The sequence below is a fragment of the Biomphalaria glabrata genome, chromosome 11 (genome assembly GCF_947242115.1).
Source record: "Biomphalaria glabrata chromosome 11, xgBioGlab47.1, whole genome shotgun sequence".
In the NCBI taxonomy this organism is placed as follows: Eukaryota; Metazoa; Mollusca; class Gastropoda; family Planorbidae; genus Biomphalaria; species Biomphalaria glabrata.
The window spans coordinates 15157265-15169600 of record NC_074721.1 but is presented as its reverse complement, the minus strand read 5'-3'; the positions used below and the strand labels follow the sequence as shown (position 1 = coordinate 15169600).

General features: G+C 33.6%; 1 protein-coding gene across 1 annotated transcript in view; it reads right to left on the bottom strand.

Moving 5' to 3' along the window:
• LOC106060520 (rhodopsin-like) overlaps nucleotides 1-11927 on the bottom strand; it is a 33785-nt gene extending 21858 nt beyond the window's left edge. The window contains exons 1-2 of the mRNA XM_013218429.2: nucleotides 11775-11927; nucleotides 6699-6784 (exon numbers count right to left, since the gene is read on the bottom strand). Of these exons, the coding sequence (XP_013073883.1) occupies nucleotides 6699-6766 (68 nt within the window). The 5' untranslated portion in view covers nucleotides 6767-6784; nucleotides 11775-11927. The remainder of the gene's footprint in view (nucleotides 1-6698; nucleotides 6785-11774) is intronic.
• Between the last annotated feature and the right edge of the window lie 409 nt (nucleotides 11928-12336).

Here is a 12336-nt window from a genome sequence, read left to right as displayed (position 1 = left end):
TAAATTTAATGTTGCTTTCAGTATGTTGATAGATTATATAGCCTTTATTTTTACGTAGGCCTAAATCTTATCTATATTACTTCTAAATTATTCCAATTTAGATTTAAGATCTAGACGTATTAGATATAGATCTTAAGAATGCTAAATCAGAAGTTTAGTTTAGGTAGATCTACATCCTCTTTCTAGTTCCATTTAAATAAAAATGCCAATAGATCTAATGGTAACTATGCTGGGACATCGAGCAGATGTTGCGAAGTACAAGCTCGATACCTGTTTATTTTCAATCACAAAGCAATGCCAAAGGATTATTTAGTATCGCTTGTCTGACATATTGTATATATACGGTAGATGTCATTTGTAGTATAACTCTTTATCAATAATTAATATTAATTTGTTATTAAGTTAACAGCAATGCCTGGTTGTGCGGTTGGCGCTCTGGACTGATTGTCTCGTGGGAAGCTTAGACTAGGAAGTAGGTTATCTTTACCTTAAAAGGAAGATCCGAAACATGTAAAACATTTTACAGGAAAAACTAAACATTTTTCCAATGCCAAATCAAATTTTTAAACAGTATTACTTTTGACAATCAAAAGAAAATCACGTTTTGAACATTCCTTGCAAATAGGCGGATCCGATAGGGATCTAATGGGGGCCGCCTCTGAGTTTGTGTGATAACACAAACTCTCTTTGTAATCTTGTCTTGTAATGTAGCGATGTTTCGTGCAGATAAAACAAAACGACGCATTTCTGTTAAACAGAGATATTTTGAATCTAGGACATGGAATATCCTGGAAGCATTGAGAAAAGGTAAAAAAAAAAACAAATCTTGTTTGGAACTCTGAAAGTGAGACGAATTAGAAATAAATTTGGACGTTTCCAATATATTGAAGTGATGCTTAGTCTAATTGTACAATTTCTAGGATTTTATTTTCATTTCATTTTTTTTTTAAACGCAAAACCATTTTTTTCTTTTTTCTACCTCTGAGCTCCGATAGAGTTTATACTTGAGTGTGTGATTCAAACAACTTGGGTCATACCAGTTCAATAGTTGGAGTGTAACAAATAGGTTCAACTAGAATTTAAAAAAAAGATTCCTCAACCATCGCATGTATATGCATGGCTACTATGGTCTCTTTCAGGTCATCTCATGATAAGTCTCTAGCAAACAATTAATTTTCTAGCACGTAATTAAGCTTAAATGACGCTCTTCTATGCAAAGTTAAAAAAGTTTTACAGAGATTATGTAAATTTGTGTGTATGTGTGTTGTTGCCAGGTGCTTTGGTGTGCATTAGGGTTGATATTCAGTCGTTGATTTGTAGCTCCAAACAGTTGGTCCGTGTTCTAGTATCAGTGAAGAACGTGAAATATAACTTTTAAAATCTTTCACTTTCCTTTATAGATTTACATAGCTTTCGACTTTTATACAGACCTATAGAGAAACACTAGTTTAAAACTAGTTAATTTTTTAAAATACTTTTTAAAAATACCTCTCTTGTATAAAGTCAATTGCATTAATTAATTTCAATCATCCAATTTTGAAAAGCAATTAAATAAAAGCAGAAAAATTGTTTAAAAAAATTTAAAAATTAAAAAAAAAAGCTCATATAACAGAAAGAATTACACAATAACGGTATGATTTTGTTTTCCTAAAGTTTAACTAAACTTTTCAATTATCACTAATTTACATATTAATTGGTTCATTGTTTTTTTCACCCATATGTTGTGAGGGGCAAGAAATACTTTGTGCAATGTATTGTGGAGCAAGCTAACATTTTATTTCTAAACGTATACAGAATATAACAAGTAAAACATTTTTAAGAATACTTTTAAAAAAGTATTATTGATCTACAATAACAATAATAAATCTGTGCGATTAGAAATATTTTTACCGATTGTTTTTGTTTAGCGCTATTTCATGCTTTTAGCCATTTCAATACGCTGTGATCTTATCACTTGTCTCAATACACTATGATCCTATCACTTGTCTCAATACACTATGATCCTATCACTTGTCTCAATACACTATGATCCTATCACTTGTCTCAATACACTATGATCCTACCACTTGTCTCAATACACTATGATCCTATCACTTGTCTCAATACGCTATGATCCTATCACTTGTCTCAATACACTATGATCCTATCACTTGTCTCAATACACTATGATCCTATCACTTGTCTCAATACACTATGATCCTATCACTTGTCTCAATACGCTATGATCCTATCACTTGTCACAATACACTATGATCTATCACTTGTCTCAATACGCTATGATCCTATCACTTGTCTCAATACACTATGATCCTACCACTTGTCTCAATACGCTATGATCCTATCACTTGTCTCAATACACTATGATCCTATCACTTGTCTCAATACGCTATGATCCTATCACTTGTCACAATACACTATGATCCTATCACTTGTCTCAATACGCTATGATCCTATCACTTGTCTCAATACGCTATGATCCTATCACTTGTCTCAATACGCTATGATCCTATCACTTGTCTCAATACACTATGATCCTATCACTTGTCTCAACACGCTATGATCCTATCACTTGTCTCAATACACTATGATCATATCACTTGTCTCAATACGCTATGATCCTATCACTTGTCTCAATACACTATGATCCTACCACTTGTCACAATACACTATGATCATATCACTTGTCTCAATACGCTATGATCCTATCACTTGTCTCAATACACTATGATCCTATCACTTGTCTCAACACGCTATGATCCTATCACTTGTCTCAATACGCTATGATACTATCACTTGTCACAATACACTATGATCCTACCACTTGTCTCAATACGCTATGATACTATCACTTGTCTCAATACGCTATGATATAATAATAATAATAATAATAATCTTTATTGTCCATATGGAAATTTGTCTAACAATTTGTGCCTTACACCAAACAAAAACATTATAACTGTAAGAAACCAAAGTGTACATTCACACCAGACGCACTCATAATTTACATGTGACAAGGTTTATATCAGATTGTTCTTATTTAATGTTTTGATTGCCAGGGGAACAAAAGAGTGTTTGTGTCTGTTTGTCTTTGCCATCGGTGTCTTTTATCTCTCTTGTGATGGTAAAATCATAAAATCCTGACTCAAAGGGTGATTCTTTATTTCGAGGATCTTGTTAGCTTTTTTATAGATGTTTATAAATGTTAGTCTCAAACAACCACCCAAATAGGGTTTGTTTTGTGCCAATGATTTTACCAGCAGCATTTAGGATTCTATAAAGTTTATTTTTATTTTTAATGCTCAAATTGCCATATCAGCCAGTGATATTGAAACTTAAAGTATTGCAGATGTTAGCATGATCCTACCACTTGTCTCAATACACTATGATCCTATCACTTGTCACAATACGCTATGATCCTATCACTTGTCTCAATACACTATGATCCTACCACTTGTCACAATACACTATGATCCTACCACTTGTCACAATACACTATGATCCTACCACTTGTCACAATACACTATGATCCTATCACTTGTCACAATACACTATGATCCTATCACTTGTCACAATACACTATGATCCTATCACTTGTCTCAATACACTATGATCCTATCACTTGTCTCAATACACTATGATCCTATCACTTGTCACAATACGCTATGATCCTATCACTTGTCTCAATACACTATGATCCTATCACTTGTCTCAATACACTATGATCCTATCACTTGTCTCAATACGCTATGATCATATCACTTGTCTCAATACACTATGATCCTATCACTTGTCTCAATACGCTATGATCCTATCACTTGTCTCAATACACTATGATCCTACCACTTGTCACAATACACTATGATCCTACCACTTGTCACAATACACTATGATCCTATCACTTGTCTCAATGCACTATGATCCTACCACTTGTCACAATACACTATGATCCTACCACTTGTCACAATACGCTATGATCCTATCACTTGTCTCAATACACTATGATCCTATCACTTGTCTCAATACGCTATGATCCTATCACTTGTCTCAATACACTATGATCCTACCACTTGTCTCAATACGCTATGATCCTATCACTTGTCACAATACACTATGATCCTATCACTTGTCACAATACACTATGATCCTATCACTTGTCACAATACACTATGATCCTACCACTTGTCACAATACACTATGATCCTATCACTTGTCTGGACCAGTTGGGAACATTGAGAAGGGGAGACAGAAATAGATATATGGGTGAATTTTACCGTAATTGGGTTTTAAAAAAAAAGGCTTGACCTGAATTCGTGCTAATTCTTCTTCTTGTGAGATACTTAAGACAAGAGAAAATAGTATAGTTATATATTGTTTGTTTCAAGTTAGAGCGTCGACCTATAAAGGGTGCTAATTCAGTCCACTTCAGTCAAGTACAATTTCTTTCCTTTCCTTTCCCAAACAAAAAAGTAATTCCCATTAGTGAATTAACTTAATTTTTTTTTTTTTTGTTGATTTTTGTGTTATCAGGTAAAAGAAATAATTGTGCAAATGTCAGCTTGATCAGAGATTGGGTGTCGGAGAAATAAAGTGTATTTTTACCCAGACAGACAGACAGACACGGTAAGTTGATATAAGCTTTGTAATAAAAAAAAAACCTGTAAGAAAGTAGGCAGCCTTGCAGATCAATCACACTCTGACAAGAAGTAGCACGCAACCAAATCTATATACAACAGTCGTTTTCTCACATTTAACACTAAACTGTGGCTTAGTTAGCGATGTGCGGGTGGTGCGGATGCGTGGCGCAACGGGTGTGAAAAAAGATTACGGTGAAATTTACCCAGATATCCTTTTATTTCTCGCCCCCCCCCCAACTCATTTTCCCATTTAGTCCAGTTAAGTGATAGGATCACAGATTATTTAGAAAGTTAAAAGCATGAAATAGCACTAAAAAAAAAACAATTGGTAAAAATATGTTTTAATCGCACAGATTTATTAATGTTGGTCTAGATCAGGGGTGGGCAACTTTTTTTTTTGTATTGAGGGCCGCATTAAAAAAATTTTGGGAATGGGACTGCATATTATATATGTACTTACAACTTAGAAAAATGCGCTTTCTAATTGTCTAAAACGTCCTTTAATTCATATATAAAAACTGCATTATAATTCACTTTTAATTTTTTCACTCCCAATTGAGGGATTACAACATGAGTTAGCAATATCTGAAACTAATTTTTGGATTGAAAAAAAAAAAAAAAAAATTACAAATATCTTGCCACATCACATCTCACCACAAATGTTCAGTTGTATTGAGTGTGAAGTATTTAACTGTTTACGCTCGTGCGTAATATTTCAGAACTGTGGAACTAGCTTACTAGTTGTTATCCTTGTGACTGCTGTCAAATTACAGTCAGTCTCCATCGACCTGTAATTAAACTTATTTAGTTTCCATTCACACAAAAGAAGATTGTTCTCGTATGTGTTTCCAAATGATGTGAAATTTCAGCTTTCTTTACTCTTCTGGTACCCAAAAACCTTTTAACCATTTCACTAGAAATAGTTTCAACTTTCAGAACAAGAAAATGACAAAACTTGTTTTCACTTGCTAGCCAGGAGAAATGTGAAAGCTATGTTTGAAAAGATTTAACATACACTTACATTTCATATGGAAACAACCCATGGCAATGATCATTATGAAAAACATGAAATCTGTCTTCAACTCTTCATTAGAAATATTAGCAACGATGTCACAGTAAATGTCCTTCAAAGAACACAACAATTTCTTTCTTGAGATTTTATATTCTCATTTCCTACCCATGCTTAACCAGCGGATACTTAGGAATATTTTGTTTCTAAATCTTCAAGTACTTTTCGGAACTGCCTGTGGTTAAGACACCTAGCTCTGATAAGTTTGATTACTGTAGCATTCGGATCAGTAATTTATTGATATTTTATGTAGCATTGTGCAAACGTTTCTGTTTATAGTTTAAGGTTGGGATATTCTTTATTTTAAACAACAGTTTATCTCAGTCAAAGATCAAACTTCATCAGTTTTTAGAATTGCAATCTTATTCCGAGCTTACCCAACACTCAACACAGTTCTTCAAAGCATTGAGTAACTACTGGCCTGAGATAGTATCTTAGACTGACTGTATTGAAGTAACTGAGTGTATTGAAGTAACTGAGTGTAACTGAGTGTATTGAAGTAACTGAGTGTATTGAAGTAAATGAGTGTATTGAAGTATAGCCAATAAGATTAATCACCGTTTACTTGACACCTTTTTATAACGAGACAGTTTCAATCATTTATAGAGATATTTACAATTATTTTAATATATTTATTTTTTATAAGTATATATTGTTGGCACAACTTATTTCTCTAGGTCTACGCGGGCCGCATAAGAAACTCGGCGGACCGAATGTGGTCCGAGTGACGTAATTTGGCCAGCCCTGGTCTAGATCTACTACAAATTTAATCATACGACTGATCCAAACTAATTGATACCATTACACTTTATATAAGCTTTTTTTTTAAAGTGACTTTGAATAAGTGTTGTTGTTGTTGTTGTTGTTGTTGTTGTTGTTGCATACTTCACGGAACATAGAATGTAAGGTCACGTGTATAGTAGTTGTCTAGGATAATAAAAGTTAGCTTTATTTGGCTTACGTTACCTTAGAAATGTGTATGAAATGTCACTTACCGAGATGAGTTGGTTGAAACGTTAGAATGGATTTCATAGATTTCATATTCATCAGGATAATAACACATGATGACATTTTTATGTCTCTGAAATAGAAAAGTTCAGAGAAAACAATTATGCAGTTGCTCATCAAAACTCTACATCTGTTGTTGTCAGTTTTGTTTGGGTTGTTTTTTTGTTTCATCTAGCTTATCAGAGACGATAATAATTTTTAGTTTCTATCTCGGAGTTGGCACGCTCGTAAAATCCTTTCTTCAGAACTGGTTGGGATACAATATTGGTTTGAGATCAAAGCACGTGCTAGCTGAGAGAACAAATGACAAACTGGGGATTGTCCACTTTCAATACTCGGACGTTGTGCCCTTATCCTTGGTGGTCATTGTGAATTAATACAGAATCCAGAATTCTACTTCGGCCTCATTCGGAGACTGGCCTTCTTTACTGCTAGGATACATGTATATTCAACGCCAGACCACAGACGTGAGATAAGCGGTAAAGATGTGCCATTCCTGGCAGCTTAACATTCTATCTAGATGTCTTTGTGAACAGAAAGTAGAAGTCTGTTTTAGTTGCAATGTGTCTAATGAGTGAAAAGTTTATCTAAACTAAATTTCAAACAAACCAGTAGTTTTCCTCTCACATAAAGTACCTCTATACAGATTGAATTTCGAGGCCTTCGTAGTTCGAGTGATCTAGCTATTTGACGACGTTAAATTACTTCTGCTCTTGTGAATGAAAAGAACAGCTTCTATCTTTTTCTTTTAATATTTATTATATCTATTACCTGACAATAATATCCATTAATTTTTTGTTGTGTATGTGAGCGTGTGAATTCCTAGCTATGCTACTGAATGTTTTTTTCTAGATTGTAGGTTTAAGAATTTGTTTTCTTCTTAATCATATATAAATAAATAAATTAAAAAAAAGAAATAATATATATATATATATATATATATATATATATATATATATATATTATTGATACGACTAAGCTGAAGACTGTATATCAGAAACATAGGACGCATGTTTTAAAGTTCGAAATATATTTAAATAAGAAAGACAACGAAGGAGTTTGTCTCGTAGCTAAAGTCTTCAAGACTCTGTAATGCAATACTAAGTAAATGTTTCTCACTAGTTCAAGTCTTAGCTAATCAGAAAAGGTTCACGGAATTCCACAATGGTTGTTATGAAGTGTGTGTGTGTATTTCTTAGATGACAGTGAGAAGAAGTTAGCGATTGGTTCATGGCTATGCAGTGATGAAATATGAACTGAGTTGTCGTAATGCAGATGTTGAGATTAGAAACAGTGTGGACGTGTTATGTAGTGAGCAAGATTTTGTTTCAAATACCAATTTATATCTGTACTACTAGATTTATTTCGTTTCATCTCAAGTTGGTCTATATCGTAATAAAAGTTATATTTAGTTATGTTTAAAAAGAAGTTTGTTAAAGTTATTTCACGTTCTAAAATAAAATATAATACGCTTAAATGTTTTTATGAGGCGCGGTGGCTGAGCGTTAAAGCGCTTGGCTTCTGAACAGGGGGTCCAAGGTTCGATTCTTGGTGTAGACTGGGATTTCTAATTTCTGGATCTTTGATCTCCTCTGAGTCCACTCAGCTCTAATGGGTACCTGACATTAGTTGGGGAAAAGTAAAGGTGGTTGGTCGTTGTGCGGGCCAAATGACACCCTCGTTAACCGTAGGCCAAAAAAACAAGGTCGGAAATGGAAACTTTAAAAAAAAATGGTTTTAATTGTACAAGACGTATTTTTGTAATAGTCAAAGACCGACAACAACAATGGTTATAAGGCAAGAGAACTTCAGGTTGCCCTCACTTAAGGTATACTAATGTATCTAAACGCGACATGAAGCTCTTCAAAGTCGACACCAACACTTGGGAGAAAGAGGCGCTGGTTAGATCCACATGGAGAGCAAGCATAAAGGAAAGGTCCTGGACTGCAGATAACTTACAAACCAAAAGTAGATAGAACGGCGAAAATGTTGCGTTGTGTGGTGATTGCAGATGCCCAACCTGTGACCGCAGTTGTGTATCAAGGACTGGCCTCTTTAGTCACATGAGATATTGTGAAGGAAAACGTATCTCTCTCCATAAATGAAATGCCAGAGCCTAAGAAAAAGATACTTCAGACTTTGCGGTCTGAAGGACAGATTAAGTAAAGATCATGTTTCTATTAGTGTTAGAGTTAAGTGGACCCAGAGCGTCCTAGAAAGTCACGAAATTCAAAATCCAAATCTTCACAGAGGCTCAAACTCGAAACCGTTTGAACTCCAAGCACATACCACTCGGCCACCATCGTAAAAGAATGATACTGAATGATTTTTAATGTTAATGTTGCGCCAAGGGTCGGATTCAAGGGAGGGCAGGTGGGGCTACAGCCCCTGCGCCTCCACATACACTTCAATCCGCCCTTGGTTGAGCCTCTTCTCTACAGATTATCTCTCTTTATCTTACTTTAACACACACACACACACACACACACATATTCTGTAAACAATAAACGGCACTACTGTTGCATTCCAAGGCTATCGTGTAAATACACAGATATGAACCAATATTTTTCTCCTTTGCCATGTGCGCAAGTTTGTATTTATTTATTTCTTTGCTTTTTCTACCAGTTTCTTTTTTAATATTGATGTAGCCTCTACACTTCGTTACTCCCAACCAGGAAAACGTAACTCTTACTGATACAGCTACAACGTCACAACTCTGTTAGGATTCTTTCTGTTTGCAAATTCATAGCTAATGTTTAAGATTGCTCCTTCTTTTACTCCACGGAGTTAACCATTTACCGAAGTTCTATTTACATGTACAATACATTGTCCCATAGAAAAAGAAAAGAAAAAAGTATTTTATATTTTATTTTTTAAATAAAAAAGTTTTTTTGATTTTTTTTTTTTTTTTGATTTTTTTTTTTTGGCAGAATGTTCACAAGTTTTTATTTTCCTAGCCTAAAATATTGATTCTCTCTCTCTCTCTCTCTCTCTCTCTCTCTCTCTCTCTCTCTCTCTCTCTCTCTCTCTCTCTCTCTTCACCTAAAAAAATACATTAATTCCCAAAATAAAAATTAAAAAAAAAGTTCTTCAATTATACAATGCACAGTTGATACAATTATTTTTTTTACAAAGGGTTAAACTACTGTCAGACTTTACTTTATCAAGGTATAGTAGCGAGGAATTACAACAAAATAAAGCTGATCCAGGAACATACAGACCAGTCTCATTCACCAGCATTACATGCATAATACTCTAACCTATAGAAACAAACTTAAATAAACATACTATACTTTCTCCCTACCAATATGGTTATAGGAAGTGCAGGTCATCCAAATTTTAACTAATTGATAACTTTTCAAGTGGCTAAACACTAATAAGCAAAAAGAAGTCTCTAGGTCTAGGACATTAGACAAAGTTGACCACCATAGTTTTCTTAAAAAATGATAATATTTTGATCCCGTATTAGTCCATTAATTAACCAATCGACCCAGGATTTCATGATAGGATGAGAAAATAATATAATAAAATATTACAATAATAAATTGCTTTTTATCAACACCAAAACCTTTAAACTCAGTTTTGCATCAAGAAATAATTGTATGCCCACTACTGTGTCTAATTTACAAAATAGACCTACCTTATTTAATTAGGCTATTTGAAGGTGATGACAGAATATATTGAACAATAAAAACAGCATAGTGTACTAATATTTTACAAGAGAATTAGATGGATAACAGAAATGGGAATCCAGTTTTTCATCCACGCAGAAAAAAAATTATTTATAAGTAGTATCAAAAGACTATGACAAACAAAAAGTTATCTCTTAATACTTGGTAAACGACTATAAAACTCAAAATGGCTAGGTCTTCCAGATTGACGACATTTTTAAAAGATCCGTACCACCAACAATAAATCTGTGCAATTTATTTTTACCAATCGTTTTTGTTTAACGCTATTTCATGCTCTAAGCTTTTCTAATATACCTATCAGTTATCTGGACCAGTTGGAAATATGTAGGAAACAAAAATAAAAATGTAGGAAAGAAAGAAATCTGGGTGAATACCACAGTGATCGTTTTCTAAAAGCATTTATAAAAAAAAAAGGCGAACGACCTAAATTCGAACTCAAGACTCAAACCTCCTCAAGTCGACATTCTAACCACTCTGCTAGTGAGGTGAATTTGAAAATTGCAAATTGTTTGTTTCAAACTTACTTTAGAGCGGCGACCTATAAAAGGGACTAATTCAGCTTATACCACCACCGCAGTCAAGTACACTTTTTTTTTACCCTTGTTCGAGATACCAAACGAAATAATTTATTACCTATAGTTAATTAACTAATACTTTAATTTTAGTAAATTGATTCTTATGTTCTCATGTAATAGAAATAATAGGGCCAAATTTCAACTTGATGCGTTATTGGTTGTCGGAGAAATAACGTGTACAAACTTTTTACCAGACAGAAAAAAAAAACATAATACTTACACTTACAAAAAACACAATCTAATCAAATGCCCAGAAAGACACAGAGATAATGATTATTTCTTATTTCCTATATGCTATGATAAATTTGTAGAAGTTCTCTTTCCTGCACATATGTCATTAAAGGATGGAATGGGTTACCTAAATATGCAACAAAACCATTGACTTAGAAGTGTTCAACTCTCTAATTGAAACACAAGAAAAGGTTAACACATGGGTATACTTAGGATTTAATTATCTTAGTTAAGTGATGGAACATCTGTACAATAAAAGACAAAAAATTTCATAATTTACTGTAAACATTGTTTTCTTATTATGGTTTAAATTTATAATTTATTAATAATAATGTTTTCATCTTATCAGCTAGTTGCCTCCTATTTTTCTTATTAAAGTAAACTCTATTAACCTTCGTGTATGCATATGTAATTATATGTATTCACAATCTTCTTACTATGTATATAATTTCCTATAGATCTCACGATAGTTTTTTATTTTTTATTTAACATTTTATTTACAACTCTTGTCTTAATTAGCCGTAAACTAATGAACAGAGTACCACCAATTTAACTGGTCAATTACCTGTACGTGATGTTCTGGTTTGCGTCACTTTGACTTTTGGTATACACGAACTCGTGCAGACGTATGTAGTCCACTCTCACTGAACACTGAATGAACTGGGGCGCTGCACCGACGTCTGCTCACAGTCAAGTGCTGGATAGGGGAGATAACACATACCGTCCTTCAGTGCTGTAAACATTAAAGGGAGGAAACTCGAATTTTAGTGACGTTACAGTGGTCTGGGAACTTTCGTGCTGTTACCAAAACTATTTTTAATCCTATTTGTTTTCAGATTCACAATTTTACTGTACGATTTTAGTTTGACAAAAAGACGATTTCTGGTTAAATAGGCGGTTACTTTTCATGCACTGTCATCACTACATATTGTACATTTAAATATTTCGGAGTGTAATTACTTATTTCTTTGCCTGTTTTATTTTCGAACATAATCAAAGTCATCATTTACCTTAATAGAGTTCTTCACAGAGATAATAAAATAATTTTAAAAATATGCTGCAAATACATGGATGGCATGTAAATCTAAAAAATATTCAGGAAACCACTACTTTCTACTAATTTGCGT